General features: G+C 42.7%; 2 protein-coding genes and 1 long non-coding RNA gene across 6 annotated transcripts in view; 1 reads left to right on the forward strand and 2 right to left on the reverse strand.

Moving 5' to 3' along the window:
* LOC106112882 (uncharacterized) overlaps positions 1-18022 on the forward strand; it is a 106453-nt gene extending 88431 nt beyond the window's left edge. For both annotated transcript variants that reach the window (XM_055805921.1, XM_027796432.2), the window contains 15 exons: positions 30-191; positions 1323-1484; positions 2565-2730; positions 4027-4211; positions 4827-4919; positions 5762-5966; positions 6865-7052; positions 7742-7839; positions 8246-8430; positions 9471-9673; positions 10146-10335; positions 11500-11609; positions 14183-14302; positions 14706-14845; positions 17825-18022. In XM_055805921.1, coding sequence (XP_055661896.1) covers positions 30-191; positions 1323-1484; positions 2565-2730; positions 4027-4211; positions 4827-4919; positions 5762-5966; positions 6865-7052; positions 7742-7839; positions 8246-8430; positions 9471-9673; positions 10146-10335; positions 11500-11609; positions 14183-14302; positions 14706-14845; positions 17825-17840 — 2223 coding nt within the window. In that variant the 3' untranslated portion in view covers positions 17841-18022. The remainder of the gene's footprint in view (positions 1-29; positions 192-1322; positions 1485-2564; positions 2731-4026; positions 4212-4826; positions 4920-5761; positions 5967-6864; positions 7053-7741; positions 7840-8245; positions 8431-9470; positions 9674-10145; positions 10336-11499; positions 11610-14182; positions 14303-14705; positions 14846-17824) is intronic.
* Positions 8486-13324, reverse strand: LOC114014049 (uncharacterized). The gene is made up of 3 exons (XR_003557393.2): positions 12977-13324; positions 12743-12860; positions 8486-8861 (listed from the first exon to the last, which is right to left on the reverse strand). It is a non-coding gene; the product is annotated as an uncharacterized LOC114014049 (long non-coding RNA).
* Positions 16100-22738, reverse strand: RMI2 (RecQ mediated genome instability 2). Of its 3 annotated transcripts, none has more exons than XM_055805928.1 (3): positions 22424-22738; positions 21493-21662; positions 16100-17856 (listed from the first exon to the last, which is right to left on the reverse strand). In XM_055805928.1, the coding sequence occupies exons 1-2, from the start codon at positions 22692-22694 to the stop codon at positions 21514-21516; spliced, it is 420 nt and encodes a 139-aa protein (XP_055661903.1). In that variant the 5' UTR covers positions 22695-22738; the 3' UTR covers positions 16100-17856; positions 21493-21513. The 3 variants fall into 3 exon arrangements, with proteins under 3 accessions (XP_055661903.1, XP_055661902.1, XP_055661901.1); XM_055805927.1 differs by having other exon boundaries at positions 16100-17915; XM_055805926.1 differs by lacking the exon at positions 16100-17856 and having other exon boundaries at positions 20662-21662; positions 22424-22736.
* Between the last annotated feature and the right edge of the window lie 92 nt (positions 22739-22830).

Genomic DNA, 22830 nt, shown 5'->3' on the forward strand with positions numbered 1-22830 from the left:
TTTAACTTTGTTTTCTTGGTTCATTGCAGAGAAATCAGTTCTTGTATCCTGATAAATTTCAGTTAGAAGCTATTCTGGAAAATATTTTCCTGACCTCATGCACCAAACAGAAGATTCTAGGTAAAATAGAAACAAACTACTCATCTTGCCTGGACTATGATATGAGCTTTGAGTTCTGTGACCTTCCAAATGTAAGTCTCACATAAACCTATTGACCCTACTTCACTCTAAATGTAATTACTGGTTTGGAGACACAGTTTTCCTCAGCCGCAGCTTTTCACCAGAATTGACTTCTATAACTAAATGAACCGTGAATAAACAGTGTCTTTTGATGGGCTGAGGCAGAAAGGTTGTGTTTGCCTATGGACTATAATCTATAGGTTGTGTTGCGGTTCTAAACATTGTCACTTTCTCCATGTTCTTTCTTTCCTGTTCCTCTCTCAAAGATCTTTTAATTGCATGTTTCTGGATATGAAAACAGGCTCATGAGTAATCAAAAAGGAAACTAGAGAGGAATAAAAGTGCTTTTCTTGCCCTGTAAGTTAAAGCTTACTGTTTTTTACAGCTGCTCTGCTGGTAGTGATAGATTTTTGAACCTCAGTGTAACCTTATAGTTGTCACTTGTTTTTATATTACACATACAAACCGAAGACCAATCCATGATCTTCATTAGATGCACATTGGGCCCAGAGCTGCCTATAGATACTCACAACAAACACAAACCTTTGAACTTGCAATAAATGTGGTCTCTTTCCAGTTCCCAGTGGCTAAAATGCATCTCAGTTGGTTTCCTTGTTTACTGTCAGAGCAGGTCACGCACTGTAAGCAATGGGAAACCGCAACCAAATTTTGATGCCCGTAAAAACCTTTTGAAAACTAAGGTGTGTTAGAGCCTGTTAATAATGCAAAAAAATGCATATACATGTCACTTCAAAACCAGGTGCCTCCTGAATTCTTTTGGATTGTTTTCTTCAAAGGCATGCATTGAAATGCCAAGCTAGGGTAGCTGAGAAGCAGCTAATAAGACCAAAAAAAAAGGACTTGTAATTAAATATAGTTACATTCCAGCTGTTTGTCTTGTCTTAGGCTGTAAACACTAAACATGCTTTTGTTACACCACAGAAACTGAAGACGTAATAAAGCAAGACGGTGCTGTGAGAAGGAGGATGTGCAGGATGTGCTGGTTTCTGGAATTATAGTTTTGTTCATCACTTCATTGTGTAACTTGGGAATGCTAACATTGTACAGCCTCTTTGCTACCCTGTGCAGAGCCCATTTCTTTGGAACAGTTAACCTTTAAAAACTTTTTTGTTCATACTTAGGTAGTTTTCTCTGGAAAACACCAGCTCAACAAAGATGACATCATTTTGCAGTCAGAGGGCAGATTCCACTTTGCTGATCATGGGAGAGATGAGGCGTTGATTGGAGTATCCTTAAAAAATCGGAGTACAGCCGATGGGAAGAACTATTCTTTGGAAGTTGCAGTGAGTTTTTACGTATAGTGGCACTGGGGTCTGGGTTTTGGTTTTCAAAGGGCTAATGCCATCTACCGTCCAAACTGATCAGGTGCAGCCAGTGACTTCAAAACAGCAGCCAACACAAAAAATACTCCCGTTTTTTAAAAATGTGTTTTTAAAGGAGCAGTTACGCAATGTACATGCAGTATGATCAGGAGAGAAAGGAATGCACCAACATTAGTTATCTGCAGGGCTCAGTGAAAAATATAGTGTTTATCAGCTAGAGTGTATAAAAGCTTTAAGAGGCCGTGTGTGTTATAGCTCGCCTTCTTCAGCATGACTGGTCTGTTTGGTGAAACATGGGGTTTTGCACCATAACAAAAAAGAAAAAAAAGAAAAGAGACACAAAAAAAAGTAATTTGCCAGGAAATAGAACTGGCCTTAAGAAAGACACAGAACAGCTAATATGATGCTCATTCTGATGCAAATTTCTTCCTTTTTCTCTCCCCCTCGATTTTGTATTTACTCTTAATTTTCTGTGGAATTAATAAGGTGGAAAAGCCGATGGTGGCAATAGTGGAGGCAGTAAATTAGTGTGGTTGGCACCATCCAAACCCTTCATGAGAAGGAATATGGGTTATCAGTCATAATTAACCGAGACAATAGGCCACCCCTTAACAAAATTATCATGATTTAATGAGTAACAGGCTAAAAGAAAATACTAAATTATTTTTCCCTCTTTCTTTAGAAAGAAGGGAGATGAATTATCAGCTGCTCTATTTGGCCTTTCTCTGTTCTTTTTTTTTGGAATAAGTGGCACAGATGAGAGCCTCACAGGGAACTGAGTGTGAGAGTATGCCTCTTTCTTCCTACCATTAACATTCTGTCCAGGAGCCTTGTGCTATCCAGCCCTTCAGCTCTTGAGCCAATCATCCTGATGCTTGTGCCTCTCAAAAGTGTAACTCCTGTGTAGTGCACAGGCATTGGAAAACATTTCCCTCACCACTCACCCTTCTGTGGGAAATGCTGATATTTGAGTATCATCTCTGAACATTCTTTAATTCTATGTGGTGGCTCTGAATAAATCTTCTTCCTTTATGGCTGCAGTTAAGAGCCTTTGAAGATATTCAGCTAGACCTGACAGGAACTGCTTCTTCCTCATCCGTTCAGAGCCAGATCCTGGTGGAGGGGATTATTGATCAGAAAGAGAAAGTTAAAGTAGCTGCTTCCAAAGGAAAGGAGTGTTTTCAGTACTACATGGGGTATTTGAAAGGTACGTACCTTCACGGATGATGTTCTTAGTCATGTAATTTAGTTTTAGGGTAGTCCTGCAAGGAGCAGGGAGTTTTGGACTTGATGATCCTTACGGGTCCCTTCCAACCTGAGATACTCTAATTCTATGATTCACAGCTGTCATTGGCACGAAGAGGCAGGAAGAAAGGCTGTGTCTCTCTAGTGCCAAGCTAGCTCAGTTTCATGGTGATCCAAGCTATGATCTTTCAGATAATGAAAAGCTGATGCTTAAAACTTGCTATACAAAGGTCAGCGTTAGAGACATTTGTGTGATTACTGGCCAGGGAAGGATTATAATAGATGGTGATCAAAGATAGGATTAATTTCATCTTGGTTTAGCCATCTTAAAGTTGTGTGCCTCATTTAAGATAAACATTACATTCCAATTTAAATGAAGGGAAAGAGAAAGGCTACTCCAGAGGATGACTCTACCCCACACAGAAACAGGTGTGAAATCATCCTCTGCAGGTGGTTCTCAGCAGCAGTCAATTCTGACTGACAACAGAGAGGGAACAGGGCTGTTGGCTTAGACTGTACCTAGATTTAGATAACTAAACTCAGATGGAATGAGACCTGCTGCAAGTGCTTACTATTGTTACTCACCCACCTTTCAACCTCATTAGATTTGTGTGCAAACCAGGTAGATTTGGTGGTATGACAGTTGTCTCAAACTCATGTTGCTGACAATCCCAGTCCTAGTTTCAGTTATGGATTTGCCATTCCACAGTTCTGCAGTGGAACTTCTCTCAGGTTCATGGCCTCACGTTTAAGTGCTGTGATGTATTTGAGATTAAGACCATTAGTTTGTGAATTACTGAAGTCAGAAGTTTGTAGAAATGATTCAGCTCAGCTCTCAACCCAGATTCTACGTGCACTTAACAACCACTTCAGCCTCTGCTCATCAGTACTTGGGCAGAAAAATTGTGTGTGTGCAGTAGGCGGATAAGTGACTGACTCACTTATGGCCTAAGCAGTTTTGAAGCATCAGCAACAAAGGACAGTGCAAGACTCAAGTAGAAAACAGATTTATAGTAATCCAGCGCTTGCTTTGCAGTAGCAAGTCTGTATCGATAAATCATTCACAAGCCGCTCAGAAGAGAAGCAGCAAACACTAACACTGATCTGATTTTCTGCTGGTTATCTCTTCTTGTTTTTTTCCCCCCAAACACCTAACACACTCAGACACTGATTGATCACCTAAGTAATTAAAAAGCTGGCTTTGAAACAATGTCTGTCAGTGTTCCTGTAAATGAGTTCTCTCGGTTTGTTCTCTAAGGGGATTTGGAAGAAGGAATGGAAGTCAGTGCTTGTACTTACGGGCAACAGATGGCTACTATTAATACCTATCTCAACATCAACGGTGAAAGGCAGGAAAACATGGGACAAATGACTCTAGCAGCTGTTAATGGAAGCTTGAGTTTTCTGGCTCATGGATGCGGGGATCCAGTTCTTAAGGCTGAGGTGAGTCCCTTCAGCGGCAGTTAATTGCTGTGTGATTTTTCCAGAATGTTGTTTAAACAACTTGCCAGTTTGATGGAGCATCTTCCAGGTAGGCTTCAGGTGTGAGCTCTGGTGAAACCACAGGTGAATCAGGTGAAAAGGGGAATTGTGCAATTTTTAAAACTCATAATAACATTATTTTTCACTTTGGTGTGAAAAGATAGCATGGTGAGAATTACAAAGTTCAGCCATACCTAGAAAGCATAGAAAATATGGGACCCTCTTCTAAAAGGGTGTATCCTCTGAATAAGGTAAGTAAATAGAGAGCAGCAGTAATGTGCCAGGGCTGCTCAGCATATCGGTTATAAAACTAAGACTGGTATTCCTGAATGTGCTTTTACTTCAAATAGGGTTTCGCATACTTTCTGCTTGGAGGAGGGTTTTTGGTTTTTCATCCTTAGATTCTTCTGTTCCCATTTCTAACCATTGAATGATGCAGACGTCATTTCACCTGAGAAATGGGAGGCCACTGTGGATCTTTGCTGGCATTTAGACTAGTACAAACTTGGAGTGGTTTGGACCCAGCACAAGCAATTCTAAATCATCAACTCAAGGTTTTTATTCAACTTCTCACAGTACAAACTTAATGAAATTGGGAGCCTTCTGAAATCCAAACTGATGGAGAAGATGAAGAAGTTTGATGGATATATGTGGAGATTCAGGAGATCAGTAAGTATCTGTACATGATCTATGAAAGCACCATGGAATATCCATGCAGTGTTAATTCAAAATCATTATACTGCATGCAGTTGTTTTGTTTTGCTCAAATATTTAAATGCTTAAGCCTGTGCTAACCTGCCCTTCATACATAGACAAAAAAGCACGTTTCATGGTGCGCTGGTTTTGGCTGGGGTAGTTAATTTTCTTCATAGTAGCTGGTATGGGGCTGTGTTTTGGTCTTGTGCTGGAAACAGTGTTGATAATGCAGAGATGGTTTTGTACCTGCTGAGCACAGGGACTTTTCTGCTCCTCACCTCACCCCACCAGCGAGGAGGCTGTGGGGGGGCACAAGAAGCTGGGAGGGGACACAGCCAGGACAGCTGACCCCAGCTGACCAAAGGGATATCCCGTACCGTACGATGTCGTGCCCAGCATATAAAGCTGGGGGAAGGAGAAGGGAAAGGGGGGACATTTGGAGTGATGGCATTTGTCTCCAAGTAACTGTCACATGCGATGGAGCCCCGATTTCCTGGAGCTGGCTGAACACCTGCCAGCGGATGGGAAGTGGTGAATGAATTCCTTGCTTTGCTTTGCTTGCATGCACAGCTTTTGCTCTGCCTATTAAACTGCCTTTACTTCAGCCCACGAGTCCTCTCCCCCCTCCCACTAGGGGGACCGGGCGAGCGCTGCGTAGCGCTTAGCCACCAGCTGGGGTTAAACTGCAACACGTAGTAAAGGAAGGGCCTGTATCTGCACCAACACGGAGTTCAGAATTTCCTTGGAATGGAGTCAGAGCTTTGCTTGTGATCACTCTGTATGTTAATTTTTTTTTTTTTTTTGAATGACTGTAGGTGCAGCAAGTTGATTTTCTGTCTGAAGCAGCCAGCTGGCCTTCGATAGCCTTGCAGAAGTTAGCGGGATTCCTCCACAGCATGGGTAGAGCTGCTGCCCAGACGTGGAAGCAAAGTGGAATCAGGCAGATACTGAGAAGCAAGATCCCGCTTTACCTGGATAAAATCCAAGACATTGTCCAGCAAATGCAGAATGAATTGCAAAGTAAGCAAAACCATGCAAAGCAAGGAGAATAAAGACAATGTCAGTGCAGGGCAAAACAAACTTCAATAAAAAGATGCTGAACCACACAAAATTTCTATTTTGATCTAGCAATTAAGTGATGACCTTGGCTCTTAGTTTACACAGTGGGAGCCTTGATACAGTGTCTGAGTAGCCTCAGTGTAACCACCTTTCTAATGAAATCATTGAAGAGGTGCTCTCTGGGACACAGGAGTTGGTTCAATCGGATGAGAACACAGCCCTATTCCCTAAGCAGAAGCATTTCTGCTAACAGTTCCCTGGCAAGCATTTCCCCGCAAAGGGCAGTTCATATCCATCCTTGAGTTTTGAATGCCTATACTAACTGGATTTCACTTGATCTGTTTTTTCCAGTAGCCACTAATTCACTGTTCAGCTGGACTGTGGCCCATATTGAAACCATTGAGAAATGCGGTCAGCTGTAATTAGCTGAGAGAACCTTCAATTCTGGCAAGATTAAAACCTCACTTTGGGCCACTTACCTCTCAACTCTTCCCACTCAAAAGTGGGATTTAGTTGATATACTGTGTTTGAGATTAGTTGTGACCAAACTCTCCTGTTACTCATGGAGCTGTACAGCTTTGATGGTGGCATACTGTGAAGCATTCCTTACATTCTTTTGGAAAGCAGCAGTGTATTTATAAGGGTTATGAGTGGATCAGGGTTATAGCCAAATGCCTCTTTCCATTTGTCAACGCTGCCCCCACACAGCTGTGAAATGTGCCCAACTGCCATGAAAACAAAGCTGCCTTTCCCTGTTTGCTGTGTCCTTCCTTCAGGTGCAGGCTGGAAGCTGTGGGGAGACAAAGAGAGCCACTTCGTAACATACTAAGGTTTGTTTCATGTGATGTGTTTGCTTCAGAGCCATTATCAACTTTGAAGGATGCCTACTATGATGTCACCTTGAAGCCACTGGATGAAGTTTGGCAAGAGAAGACAGAAGAGTACATGAAGAAAATCCAGGCTTTTATACCCAAGATTGTAAAAGATGCGTGGCTACTGGAACCAATCCAGGTGGCATTAAAGGTTGTGAAAGCAGGCTTGGATATGGTTGGTATAACTCAATTCACCATTTTTAACGGTCTGAAAGACCTACAAATTTAAGTCTCAGCTTGAACTACATATACACAAAAATAGTTTCTATCGTTGTTCGTGGAAATAGCGTGGTTATATTTCCACATAACAAGCTTCTACACAGCTAATTCATGGTTCTCAAAATATTTGTCCTGCTTGGAAAGCAGTAGTTCTCCAGCTAGAGGCTCGGTGGTTTTACTAGGAAATCACAGCAACATAATCTATTGTTCATGTAGCTTTTGCTTTTCTTCCATAGACAGAAGGGTTTGTAATTCCAACAAATAATGTACAAATACATTTGGACTCTTCTAGTTGAAATGAAGAGCATAAAGCATATATCATGACACCAATTTATATTAACAGAGATAACAAAGCTTTGCAAGCTACTGAAGCGCATTAGCTCAGTGAAGTATTGGTATAATATAAGTAATGTTATTTTAGGAAGGATGTATTCCTGTCCATTATTTGTTGCTGCAGTGACTAGTGTCTCTCCTCTGGATACTAACCTCTAAATGACCAGATGCTGTCAGGCAAGTGACAAATGCAAGAGAAACCAAAGTGCGATTTCACCGACTATTGATTTAAAACTCATTATCAAGCACTGTGCGTGCCCTGAAGCCATACTGAAGTCAGTTTTGTAATCTCCTTTTCTGGCTCTCCAACAGACTACACAGCAGATGCTCAGGTGGGCAGAGGCCACGTTTGCTAGAGCTGTGAGCAAGATCCGGAAGCCCTTACTCAACCTTTACAGTTTTTCAGCCAGGTAACTGGTGGGTTTTGCAGGATCCCTGCTGCCGGGGAGCGTTCTGAGCGGTTGTGTGCATAGTTAGTCTTCACATCACTTGCATGCTGAGGGCTGTGGACAACCACCCGACCATTCACATTGGGCACATAGCATCACAGCGTAATGCTCATTTTTGTTGGCTACCAGGACAGGCTGCATTTCAAAAGAAGCCACTCAGCAGCAAACAGAATAGCAATGGCTATGGTAGCTGGCCTTAGATGGCATGGTGTATTGCAGGGCTTAGCCATTGTGTATCTTTGTTTTGCCATTCTAACCAGACTGCAGTTCTTATGAATATTTCACTTCCATGTTTCTAATAATAAAGCAACTGCATTTCTTCAGCTTAGCAGATAAGAGCACACGCTGTTTTGTTTGTATTCTACAGGAACTGTTCGGTGACTGTAAAACTGCCAGTACTTCCTAAAGCAGACTGCTCCCTGGATCTGACAAATATTACTAATTATCTCATTGAAGAAAAGGTAATGAGGCCTCTCCAAGACCTCTACACTATCAACATAGTTGCAGAGTATTATAAATTCAAGCGATGGATGATGGAGAGTCCCTTTGAACGTAAGCCCTTTCAAAGTGCTGCTTTATTTTGTAACTGGGTCTATTTCCACTTAGTTCTAAATTTTACAAATTGTATTTGGGACAGTAGTTTACATAGAGATGGTTGCTAATTAATAATTGTCCTATAAACTTCATATATAGTCTTGCAAAACAGTAATTGTATGTATAGTATCTACACTTTGGGTAAAGCTGTAATGCAGTAAACACTCTTTTTAACGTTCGTGCAAATTTTGCAAATCTTTACACTTTCTGCTCTGAGACTAAACATCAGCAAGTGCTATTTATGTGCTTATCTGCATGCTCTTGTGAATTGATACTATGGTTCAGTGCCAGTCATACCTGTTGGCCCCGGGTGTTGCCCTGGAGGCTTTGTCCATACATGGAAACTGGTGATGTTGCTTCTGTTGACTCGGGGAAGAAAAAGCTCAGCCCTACCAAAACGTCAAAGGCAGTATTACCTGAAAAAGCATGGCTAGATGCTAGAAGACTGCATTTACATCCCAGCTGTCCCTTATAGATAATGGCTTTTCCAGAAAGAGCCATTTTTAATGGCTTCCTCCCAGTAAGCAGACACCAAGAGTAGATCCTAGTGACCAAAAAGTGTAAGTGATCTATCGGCAGGGTTTCCTGGACTGCAACTCTGTTTTGATGCTCTGATTGGGCAGGGTAGTTTTTTTGAGCCAGTTAATATTTGTGCTGTTCTCTGCATGGGAATGTGGAGGGGTGGGGGTGGGGGCCGGGGGCAGCTTACAGGTATGACTGTCAAGTAGGATGACTAGAAATCAAGATGAGCTTTGAATCCTAATTCATGTTTCTCTAAGTTTTAGGACACTCAGGTGGATCTATAATGAAAAATGGATTATTGGATTGTTTCTGGGGAACTTTTTGTTGCAGAGCAACATTAATTAAAATGTAGTAACAGCTTGAGAAATTATTTTAAGAGTATGCAGCCAGGAGCTGTTTGTGTTGCAGTATGCAAGTAGTAGCACAGCACTTGCTACTCTGTGGAAAACTTACTGATCTGAAATACTGTTCTCCAGATCACGCTATGTTAATGGGAACCAAGCATCTTATGACTTTTGATGGAAAAATTTACGATTTGGCATCAAAGTGCAGCGTACTTCTTGCCAAGGATTTTGTTCACAATACTTTCACTGTAATACTAAACGAGGAAACTAGTAGCTCAAGATCACTGTATGTGGAGATGAACCAGACTGTGATCAGTATCTACCCAAGACTGAAGGTAGGAGGGAAAAGTCAAACATTCTCCCTTTCTAGACCAGAAATTATATTCAACCAATGACCACCACCACCGCTGCCAACAACAACAAAGTCTTAAAAACATTAATGCACTCAGGTGTAAGTGCTAGAAAGAAACTTTTTAAATCAGGAAATATCTCCCCCAAACAAACTGTTTTAACTCAAGGGCTGCCCCTTTGCTGTCTGGGTACTTAAAACAAGAGAGGCTTGATGAACTTTTCAGTTTTCCTCTTACATGGTGTAAGAGAATGGCAGTGAGAGGTCTGGAAAACAAACAGGGCCCATAGCCTCAGTGTACCTGGGAGGCTTTTTGCTTTCCTGCTCTTTCAGCCCCATTCTTATTCCCTAACTCTGAGCAAAGTTGACCCCATCCCACCTGCAAACCCAGGCTGAGCTCACCCATCGTTGAACTTTCATTGTGACATATTTGAAATTTCATTTTCATTTTAAAACAGCTATCCAAGATATATAACTTCTCCTTTATGGAAGAAAACTGCCAAGTACTGGATCAGTCCCCTGAAAAGAATGCCACTAATCCAATGAGAGAAACCAACATAATAGAAGTGTCTAATCACAAAGGAGTTTCCGTCTCTTGTGACTTTCAGTATGACCTCTGTACTGTCACTCTGGCTGGCTGGCACCATGGTGAGTACCAGCTGTACAGCTTTTGTCAGCTGTTAGCATTTTTATCTCTGAATAATCATCACCTGTAGTACCAGCACACGGGCTGTCTTTCACTTGCTTTTCCCCTCTTCATTTATACACTCCCTGGAAATGGCCCCGGGCGTTCCCAGTTATTGCCAGTACAGCACAGGAGGTGTTGCTCCAGGAAGAAGAGCAAGTGCTTATCTAGGTTACTGTTGTTTCAGTGCAGTAAAGCAAACGGAAATGGAGGGTAGATGTAACGCAGGCAGCCCAACCCCAAACCCTGTGTGAGCACTGCTCTGTAGCAGGTTTTTTTTGTCATACCTGCAGGAGCACAAGAGGGAGGCCTAAAAGCTTCCAGGTTTTTTTGGTATATACTTGGAATACACTCCTGTCCATATGGCCCCACGCTATTCTAAAGCTCAGACTCCTGAGACTAGCAGGTCTCAGGTCAGAAGCAAAAACTGCAAGCAAACAAGATGGCAGTGCAGTCTGAAAAAAAACCATAATGGGCACCTGGGCATACTTTCCCTCTTCCACAAGACAGCCGCGCGCCGCTGTATAGAAGAACCAGAGCCCAGAGACAGCTTCTAGAACTCCCCCGTGTCTACTCGTGACAACCGTTCTACTCCAGCGTCCTGGTTTTGGCTGGGATAGAGTTAATATTCTTCTTAGCAGCTGATATTGTGCAGTGTGTTGGATTTAGTATGAGAATGATGTTGGTAACACCTGATGTTTTAGTTGTTGCTCAGTGCTTACTCCAAGTTAAAGATTTTTCAAGTTTCCCATGCTCTGCCAGTGAGCAGGTGTTGGGATGGAGCAGGGCCAGGACAGCCCACTCAAACTAGCCAAAGGGCTATTCCATCCCATAGAACGTCATGCTCAGTATATAAACTGAGGGCAGTTGGCTGGGAGGCGTTGATCACTGCTCAGAGACTGGCTGGGCATCAGTCAGTCGGCTTGCATTGTGCATCATTTCTTTCTCCTTTTCATTACAGTTGTAGTTATTATTATAATCTCAACCTGTGGGTTTTACCTTTTTCCAGTTCTCCTCTGCATCCCACGGGGTGTGGGGTGGGGTGGGGGGTGAGTGAGTGAGTGGCTGCATGGTACTTAGCTGCTGGCTGGGGTTAAACCACAACCTGCATTTTGATTTCATTCCAGGTATTTCAGCTGGGCTTTTTGGTACCAATGATAATGAAGCTGGAAATGAATGGACACTTCCTAACCGCTCCTTTGCTGGCAGCGTGCACGAGTTCTCACAGAGCTGGCAGGTAACAAGCTGAAGGGCTTTTCCCTACAGATCACCAGGTGCTGCAGCCAAAGCACAACTTCTAACGTACTGTTTGGGCTCAGATGAACTAAAGCTAGATACTGAGAACAGCAGCATACTCTGTGTAATTCATTTTCCCGTCTTTAACCAGGGAAAAAATTGCACATATTTGCTAAAAACCATGCAGGAGTTCCCTGCAGAGAGGTGCTGTGTGTTTTTGGCCTAAGTGGTAAGATAAAATACAGAGGCTGCTTCTATTAGAAGAAACTGATGTTGGAATTAAGTATCTTTGATGTTTTCCTGCTTAGAACACCTCTTTCTGCAACGCAGAGCCACATGGTACTTGGTCTGTGACAAATCCACATGATCATCAGTCAGGCCACAGTTTGTACCAGGAGGTTTTCCCTCTAGGTTTTCTTTAGGGCTGGGTATGCTGAGCCTCTTCAGTTTTGTTCTTCCTGCTTTTCATCTCACCAAGTTATAAGTTATTAACTTGCATGAAATGACTCCCTATAACTATCGTAAATAAATGTTGTGACTCTTTTACACCAGTAATATTATACCTCTTTGCTTCAAAGACTTAATCTTAATGCATGTAATTTATCATCAGCTGAAAATAATCTAAATATGAAACATGCAGGTGTACATAGCCATTTGTGAATGCAACTGACCAAAACCCCCAGCCTTAATGTGCTCTCCAGCCATCCTGACAGAACACTCTAAATCCCTTCATGCCCAATTGTTAGAAGCCATTACCAAAAAAAAGAAAACCAGCATCTTACTACTACTAAGACTTTGAGTCTTCCCTTTATCTTCTCTCACCAGAAGATATCAGAGTTCTGGGCACAGAAATTCCGCTATTTTCAGCTTTATGTCAGTACTTTAAAAAAGGATTACTTCAAGTATCTTGTACTTTTCCTTGCTGGGAAGATGTATCTAATTTAAGAGTTTGCAGCCTCTGTTTATGTTAATAATAGGGTGGGATCATGACATGACTGACTAGGTATAGTTTTCTTAATTGCTACAAATATTAACTTCTATAATATATCCATAAAAATACAACCATTTAATACAAAACTACCCAGAGACACTGACCTAAAAATAATAATGAAAAGCCATACATAACAAACTTACTGTCATAAACGAGCTGGGAAGCCACGTATGTCCTTCTTCAAGTGGCATAATGGCTGTGCTTACACTGTTGATTGGTACACCTTATTTGTAGGCCATGGCATCTTTGCAGAGCTGTATACTGCCAAGAAAAATTTATAGATGAGACTAGCTGAACTCTGTGCTCTTTGCAGTCATATCCCCTTCGAAAAATAGTAGCAAAAAGACCGACTTGCCAATAATGTACTGCTGTCATACATCATTAAAGCGGTGGCCAGAAATACAGATGTGCCAAGTCAGGAGCTCACTCTAAAGTCTTAGGAACCTTTCTAAAGCAGTAGGAGATGATCCAGTGGCAGGAGCTGGTTTAGGCAGTATATTTGGCTGTGCAGATAAAACAGAGCTTGCAAAAATCCTTCCTGGCCAGAAGTTTTAGCACAACTATATGAGATACAGAAAATAGAAAACACGGTTTAAATCTGGCCAGGTATCAAAGCCTGAAATAAAAGGAGTGAGTCACCCTGCATTGCTGGGGTCCCCTCACACTGCACTAACTGGGGACTGGCAGCTCGCTACCAAGGGCTCTGTTACAAGCCCTTGTCATACACTGACCTCACAAATGCCGCCAGTGGGGTTCTAGGGCTAACGAGAGGCTGCTGTACGAAACATGGAAGTTAGTGAGGACACTGCAAATGTCTGCTTCCTGCAGGATGAGCATCACCTGAGAGATTAAACAGGTAGTTAATTTTTCTTAGTAATTAAAATAACTTGAGCTTATACTTGCTTAAAGAACTTCTAAATTCAAAGATTTGCCAGGAAATTACTGATTAAAACCCCACTAAGTTGCTGATCCAATACAGAGTACTAAAACCAGTGTTCAGTCAAAACAAATCCCAAGACACTTTAGCTGATGCTGCTCTTCGCTAGTTCGGCTTTCAAGTGGTGCACTAAGGAACCTTACCTGAACCACGTACAGCAAAAATCCATTCCTATTTTATCGTCCAAAGCCTTGTAATTGTAGGCACCTCCGGTTTGGATTTTTTGGGTTTTTTTAAAGCCTTCTTGTTGTTTGTTACCTATGAATAACCCAGCAAGGATATGAAGATGTTTTTCTCCCAGCAAAAACATCTAGTAAAAGCACAGCTCTGATCCGTCATACATAAAGACAACTAGCCAACAATGTACTGTCAGCAGCCACACGCTAAAATCCTTCAGTGAATAACAAAATCAATAGAAAAAGGAAACAACGTGCATACTTCGTAATATGTATGAGATACACGTTTTTGTTGAGGAACAGTGCAAGGTACTTCTCAACATTAATGAACAATAAATGTTAATCAGAGCAGTGTACTGAGCTGCCTGCATCTTCCTTCAAACCATCTCACTCTTGGAAACCTGAAGAATTCATGCTACACTAATGTCTAAAAACACAAATGAAAAACTTGCGTGATTGCGTTTTCCCAGGTGAACAAGTGCAGACTGGTGCAGAAGAAAGTGAAGCAGTGTCCAATGACAGCTAAGCAAAAAGTCTGTAAAGTGTTTTTTGAAGAGTCACGTTCACTTCTCAGGAACTGCTTCAAAGTTGTAAGTATAACTTCAGCCACCAAAGGAATATCCACATACCCAAATGTCACACTTCAAAGGACTAAATATAATTCTTGCAAGGCTATAGAACTTCAGTTGTGGATAACTTCAGAAGTAATCTGAACAACAATCCAGACAGAAAAAAAGGTGTTGTATTTCCATAAATATGAATTAAGGTCCTTGACATCCACAAAATAGTGCCATGACTCCTCAGCATACCAGTCTAGAATTTGGAAAAAGAAACCCCTCAGCCTTAGGAAAAGAATAAAAAAGGCAGTGGGGGGAGACACAAATGGAACTTCCTTCTCAGGTTGCCCGCAGGTGTGCTGCCAGGTGGCTGTCGCAGAGGAGGTGTACGCCTGCGCCCTGCGCACCCCTCTAAAAAGTCCTTTCTGTGTTACAGGTGGACCCTGAACCATTCTACAGCATGTGTACACGCGACACCTGTGACTCACACGAGCTGAAGGCTGCCTGCAGTTTAGCAGCAGCTTTTGTTCATTTGTGCAACCGAAACTTTGTCCCTGTGGAAATGCCTCCTCAGTGGTAAGTCTCATGTCTTTTCATCCTCAATATTCTGACTGTATTGCTCCAGTACTTACATGTCTGCTACTCAAGAGCACATGAGGAAATAAAACTAATGAATCTGACCATGGGCATGAGCAAAAAAGGTCCTATTCCTGGAATTACTCTTCTTGCTCCTTCTCCATCTCACCCTTCCTGCAGAAGGAACACCTGCAGTAGCACACCGTAACCCATCTAATTCATACTTACCCCCGGCCTCCTTATTTCCTCCTCCTTTGCTGTGTAAGAGGCGGCAGAAGGATACTTGCAGAATATGGTGTGATTACTCCTAGGAGTTCCACTTCTCAGATACTGTTTTTGTTGCTTTAGTTTTTCTCTGAATAATGTGTTTGGTTCATGTTAACAGTAATACATAGTACAGTGACCTATTTTTGTCTCTTCTAATGAAATTTATTTATCTTTAAACTTAACCTAGAATTTCAAGATTATCAATACTTGTATTTTAACGCAGCTGTCATCTGGATGGCTGACTTCTGGGAATCTGTTTAAAAATGCAAAGAAAGCTGAAAAGCCTGAAAAGAGCAGTAGTGCTGGCTTGGAATTTTTGAATTGCAATCCTTGCCCATTTCTGTTGTTACTGTGTGAATTAGTTCTGGATCCTCACATTTTCAGTGAAGGTGCGCACAGTGCATTGCACATTGCTGCAAAGACTAGAGTAGGACACTTACTGCTCTAAAGAGAGACCGGAGTCACTTGTTCTGCTGTGTGGCAAGTGCAGAATTTGGGGAAATAATTGTTCTTGTGTAAAGGAAAAAACACATGGAAGTTCACAACCCCAAAATACTTGCTAGTAATAAAATTTAGTCCCCTTATTTCTTTTCTTGAGAGTTACTGCACAGTTCAGCTGCACAGCTGCCATTTCCAGTATGCGTTACCTTACTCCAGTCAAACTTGGCTATATTAGTCCAAGTACCTAAGGAACAAATGGCCATCCAGGCCGGAGAACAGCAGTGATATGAAACAACTTACCCTTTAAGGACGGTAGCATCTATATATTTCAGCATTTTCTGTATTAGTATATTCACTGATTTGCACTATACAGCTCGTCTGCAGGTTTTTTGTTAAACTCTGCCTCCATTGGATACGCTGCGTACAGTACAGTACCTTTGTTGAACTACAGATTGCTAAATAACGACACACAAACAATGCTAATTTGTACCACTTGAGTAATACTGACGACTCACACACTGCTGTCTTAACAGAGGTGACCAAGAGTATCTCCAAAACACTTTATTCATCTGCATTCTGTTACTACTAGCTTAGACAAAAAAAAGCAGAAAGCCTTCTCTGACATTTGCTATATGCTTATAACTTTTTATTGAATGAGAACATTAAAGGAAACACACATACAAACTATCAGTCATACCAATGACTGATACACTTGATCAAGTGATAACTAAAGATGTAATTACACCTTTACAAGACTGCAATGGAAACATTTACTCTAAGTAAATGACAGATTCATGCAAATGAGCCAGTTATGCTTTTACTTGAAATGAAGCCCTTGGGTTTACATTCCTAACTTTACGCACCATGCTTTGCTAAGCATAATTAGAAAACAGGGTGGGTTTTGTAATATATGTGATGACTATTGCATATATTCATTTACATTTGTAAACTCACTCAAGGGAATCATTTGGTGACTACAAATATATTTGTGGTAGGCTTAAAAAAATATTTGCAAGTATTTGCTGAATTCTCACCCATTATGGAAGGGAATAACTATCAAGTATCTGTAGATGACTGTATTAGCCATAAAATAAAATCCTAGAAAAAGAATGCTCAGTTTCTAAGTGCACCACATGCATACGCTCCCACATGCAGCAATATTGGCACATGTCATTATCTGCCTTACTCATTCACTTCTCACCCATTATGGAAGGGAATAACTATCAAGTATCTGTAGATGACTGTATTAGCCATAAAATCACCCAGAGCGTAAGCAGTAGGTGGCCATGAAATTTCTGGGGAGTATCTTGTATGCAGAACACTGTTTTAGCTCCAGTAGAACTCTTCAACATACATGTATGAAATACAGAGACAAATTTTGTTACATCTGAGCCTGAATATTCAGCTGGAAACAGTTTTAGAATGGCTTGGTAGCCAAAAGACTGAAGTCAGTGAGTGCTGCTAGTTTACGTTATCTCATTTCTGGGGAAAGGGATTGGCGTTCCAGTGGCTCACAAGCTCAGTTCACAGCAGTAACATGCTATGAACAAGCACAGCATACCGGGGATGTACACGTGACTAAACACATTTAAGACAAGAAAGACTTCTTCCCTAGTCAGCTTACTTTACGCATCCCAAGTTTGGACATCATGTTTTAATTAAGTTGTGAACCAGCTGAGGAAGTCCTGAGGTCTCTCTGTGGGGAATAACTGAAGGGCTGAGTAAGTCTTTAAATATGTAAACACACTAAAGAGGGAAGTATAACAGACCAAACTGCACTAAGAGAATTTGGTTTGATATTGTGAAAGAGTTTGCAACAGCCAGGCTAGTCACGCATAACCAACAGCCATCTATGGTCATGAGAAACAAAGAGAACGCTTCAGCCGTAACAGCTACCTCTGCACTACTTTCTAGAAATTCGTTCTTGTCCAAGATCTTCCATCGGATAGCTGAACTAGCCAGAGCCTATAAACTTTAGTAATAATGCTACTCTTTCCCTCCTACACGTGATTTTATCATCAAACCTGAAGAAAGACCCTTACCTCTGTATTTCAATATAGCATATCCAAGATAAAACTCTATCTAAAATGCTAGAGTACTTTTTCCCACAGCTTTTTGACAATGTCATAAACATAGCTGATGCTATTTTTCCCTTCATAGATTTCTTGTAATTCAGAATAATAGCAGCTTGTCATACATGTCACTTGTTACTTTCTATCCTTTAAATACTTACCAGCCCCTTGACTGGATTTCATCTCTTCTTCATTTCAGCTTGAGCCAGTTCTGAATGGCAGACACCAGCCCTGAAGATGGAAGAACCCTTTCAGCACCCAAAGTAAAACAGCTGGTTTAGGTAGACAAGCTAGAAGCAACAGTAGGTAGAACAGTAGAAGTGTGAATGAATTAGTGTTAGGACTATCGTTATAATGGAGCATATACAGTATAAAAGGAAACCTTTTCACCCAGAAACACCTGAGGGTAAGAGGAATGATTTCACTGCAGTGACAAGAAACTATAATCAACTGGAAGAAACTGGACATAATCAGTTACTTCAAGAAAGTTCCCCCATTCAGTGGCAAAATGGCCCCTTCATAAGCCACGAACCACAGCATGGATACATTTAAAAGATGACAAAAGGTCTTTTCCAGCTCAGATTAGAACAAGTGTGCTGCACTGTGAAAGCAGCATATCAGCTTTGAGCCTGTGCATAGATGCTGACTCCTTTTTTCTCCAGAACTGACACTCAGCCGTTCAGTAAATTCTGGAGAAAGTGACCTTTTTCCAGGGAAGTACCCCAGCACGCAAGAGGGCTAAGATAGAAATAATGTGTTTAAATAATTGAAAGCATTTAATCATTTTTGTGCTGGTTGATTTTTCCCTTTTTAATGTGTAAAATGGCTCTGATCTTGCCTCACGGCTTGCTGGAGAGTGGGAACTGCTCATTCTGATCACCCACCCACACCCAGCTGACCTTGAAGGACCATAGCGTGGTTAAGTCAGTCATTCTTCCAAGTGTGAATATTTTTAGTGCCTACAGCTCACCTTCAACATGGCCTTTATATAGGTGACACGCAGAAACTCCAGAGCTACAAACTTCACAGACATTTATGCACATCACGCAAACTCTTACGCCCTAAGACTCGGTAGCAAAGTTGTGGTTTTGAGGATCTAACACAGGCCAAGGAAGTTTGAAATACACAGAACTTCACATTCCTGCCAGCTGTGTTCCCCAGATACTGGTATTTGCGCCAGGACAAGTGTAACTACGTTCCAGTTACGACACAGCTACTGCTGAGCACACAGAAGCCTTCCTGCAATCTACAGCCATTCCCCTGCCCTCTCCAAGGTCCCAGTACCAAGCACTCTTAGAACAAGATCCCAGCTTTGACCTCTCCCTCCGCAAGACAGCACTAGAGAAGCCCCTCACCCTCTAACATCTCAGCTACGTCCTCTGCTATCAACAGCAACAAAAATCACAGACCAGCCCACACTCTTCTGTAGAACTTGAAATGAGTTAAGACGTGGCAAAGGGAGAGCTCCTGCTACCCAGTAGAGCCCTACAGTGCCAAACTGTTGAGAACCCAGAGACAAGGCACTGCAGCCCGACCCTTAAACCTAGGTGGTACAGAAGCCACCAACAGCCACAAGCTGCATCAGCCACTCAGGAGGCAAAGCACAGCTAAACTCCAAGTCACTACAAGTCTTTTGTTTAGGAGCTTGACGTTCAGCTTTGCTACGGGCATCTTTTGCTTGGAATTCCTAGGAAAACACTTCTCAATGTGAACTGTCATAAAAGCATCCAGTCTTGGCTTTAAAGCCCTTAAAAGTTACTGGGTTTACTGTTTTACTAATGTCATTGCAGGCCTTTCTGATGCATTACTTCGGCAGCACACCTTCCAGTCAACCGCCAAGCAACATTTATAGCTTTGTACTGATCAAATATGTGACACTTGCTGAGGGGATGGAACCAGAGTTTAGGGCTTTCAGTGAGCTCAAATGCACAGTACAGAGCCAGACAGATACTGAAACACACTAAATCAAGCAATGAAGAGATCCAGATCTCATTATGCTTAGAACTGACTGTTAGCAAGGGAGCAAAGAAACCCCATGCTTTCACTCATAAGCCTCTGGATAGGAGAGGGTGGAAAAAGATGCAAAGAAGGAAGTGCTCTACAAATCCAGTCAATCCCTACGTAAATACAATCCAATCCCATATAGATTCAACTTTTCAGATGCATTCAGCAAATATGCCTGACTACCAGATGGATTGACAGTAGGTTCACTCCTGACAGCCACTACATGGTGCACACACTACGTACGGCAGGTGCTACAAGCCGTATTTAACTTTGCTGTGGATTTACCGACACTAGCAAGGATCCAGCAGGGTTTTACTGCCCAGTCAAAAAGCATGGCAAGGTGAGTTAACATTTGTAAGTTGAGTTACAAATGAGCTTCAGGTTCCTAGTGCAAGAAGCATTCAGATGGAAAAGTATCTATCAATGGATAAAAAGTTGCCAGCCAACGTGCTGACCACATGGATCATTTCTGAAAGGCTACAACATTGCACAAGTGGATTTTTCCCCCCAGCACTAATAACAATAAATAAACCCAGACTGCCAAGATTCTGTACATACGTGTGTTCTGGCATTTCATCAGCAGGGTCTCAGAGCACAAGACTTCCATTATACAACTGCCTCTGATGTGGTCTGGTTTGGAACACTAAACAAGACCGGAATGCACCCTGAAATCCACTCCTTAATTTGTAAAGGTCTCGCTTAAGGATCTACTTAAAAGACAGCATTTAATTTCCATATGCTTTGAAAACAGAATCCCACAATTTTAAAATTTAGTTACCACTTGATTCGTGTCTTAAGTTGTACAATCAAAGAGCATCTTCCCTTCCTATATGTATTCCTAATTAATATAACTCTATTGCTGGACAATATAGTCCTGAACTATAAAGCCATACCACACAGACAATACAATGCTTCCTTTAGGACTCAGATTCTTTTTAGACAAGTGGGGAAATAAAGAATAGTAACAGTTCTGCTTTTTGAAGGCTTTTTGATTTCATTTCATTGGGTTTTTCTTCCACAAGAGTACAAAAGAAAGATAAAAATAAAATATATTTAAGAATTATTTAAACAACTAAAACCAGTATACGCTGGAACAAGAAAGGAAACCTTCAAAGAGAAAAATGCACTCAGGCACAGCAAGCCTGTTTCACGAGGCGGCAAAAGTATTTGCATCTTGAACCTGGAGAACCTATTCCAAGGAATCCTGCATAGCATCTTTTCAGTTAATTTCACTTCTCTGGAACACAGGGGCTATTTATTGTATCACTTTCAGTATTTCAGAAACACAGAAACCAGAGAGGTATTTAAGTATGAGACTCCGCTTATGGTTAGAAAGAGACATCTGTCTTACAAGTAGAGTTTACTTATATGGTTATTACTGAAAGAAAAAACACAGGCAAAGATGTTATTTCCAGCCAGTCTAAATGGACCAAAACACATTCTGCCTTCATTCCACATACCGAGTTCACCCTGGTAACAGGAGTTCTGTGCAGCCCTTGCTGCCAATACAGTGCTATAGGAATGACTATCTAAACACCTATTCCTAGAAACGGCAACTAACATATGTTGAAACACGTAGCATTCTTAACAGCATAGTTACTCAGAAAGCATCAAAGTAAGTGTTTCTCAGATATTTTAGTATAAAAAGAGGCTGTCAGAGTTGAACATTGTTATTATCATCAGATATGTACTGATCCCTCCACTTAACTCCAAGCCCAACTTCTCAATTTACTTTAGTTTACTCCAACAGTAACTGGTGGTTGTTTGAAACCACAAATACACAGAATAGCCCAATGTCCTGCACAAAAAAGAAAAAAAAAAGAAAAAAAAAAAGAAAAAAGAAGAAAGTACATTTCCAGTTACTTTAGACAGAAGAAAAACGATCTAGGGGATGACTCTGTGCAAATCCTCCACTTCAAAGTTCCACATATTCTTATGCACAGGGTTTTCAGAAAGATCTGTCATCTTTATTGCTCGAAGAACAGGCTCAGGACTGCAGGACTGCACCACACCCATCACCATTACGTATTTCCCTAAAAAACAGAAGAACAAGTGTGAAATTGAATTAAGCTTTGTCTTTTCACTTTAATTCAGAAAGCAAAATATTGAAAACCAAGTCCTCCTGTTTTAATTAAAGCTGCCAGTATGTGCAAGAAAACTCGAACTACGATAGCTTAGAACTAAATTTCCGAAAAAGGTTTCATTATCCACACAGCCATTTTTTGCAGTAGATTTCACTAGATTTTCACATACAGTAAGAGTCATAACCAGCACTCAATTCCTTGTTCTGCCATGCAAGAGGTCAGAGGACAACTCAGAAGTCTGAAAATTAAGGAACGTGACTATTTTGTTCCACAGTTCCCGCAACACTGTAGTCCAGCACTTCTCCGGTTCCAGTTCACCCTACTGGTGAAGGGAAGCAAAAAGGAGGAGAAAAAAAAAAGGGGGGGAAATTCCCTACCCTTGTGCCTAGGCTCACAGCTCTCTGCACCGCCCCTGTCTGGCCGAACGCTTCCCGCAGCTGGAGCGGCGGGAGCGGGCTCTGTCCGCACGGCGCTGGCGGGACAGGGCAGCGCAGGGCCCCCCGCCCCCCCAGACCCACGCGGCGGCCCCACCTGACGGCCCCCGCGGGTGGGCGCCGCCGCAAGGCCGTGCCCCCACCCCGCCCGCCCGGGCGGCCCGAGGCAGCCGGCGGGACCGAGCCCAACTACCTCAAAATGGGCGCGGGGAGGGGAGGGAACGCGCCCCGGGCCGCCCCCAACCGCGCAGCGCCCGCCCCGCCGCCGGCCCCTACCTGCGCTGAGGCAGGGCCGCCCTTTGGGCACCTCCTCCACCCCCAGCACGGTGAAGGGCCCGCTGCCGTCCTGCAGCCGGGCCGAGCCGCCGCGCCCGCCGCCGCGCTTCACCTCCAGCACGGTGCCCTGCATCCACACGGCCCGCAGGTGCAGCGGCGCCCGGCCCGCCTGCGCCCGGCCCAACTGCCACGTCCCGCCGGCGCCCCGCACCGCCTCCCGCAGCTGGGCCGCCAGCACCTTCACCGGCGGCCCCGGCGCGGAGCCCGCCATGCCGCTGCGGCGGGGGGCGGCGCCAGGGGCGCGCAGCCGCTGAGGGCGGGGCGGGGCGGGGCTGGGCGGGAAGCGGCGCGCGGCGGCGGCTGAGGCGCCGGCAGCTGCAGCTGAGGGGGGCGGCCCCGGCGGCGGC

Source organism: Falco peregrinus, chromosome 5, assembly GCF_023634155.1.
Source record: "Falco peregrinus isolate bFalPer1 chromosome 5, bFalPer1.pri, whole genome shotgun sequence".
NCBI lineage: Eukaryota > Metazoa > Chordata > Aves > Falconiformes > Falconidae > Falco > Falco peregrinus.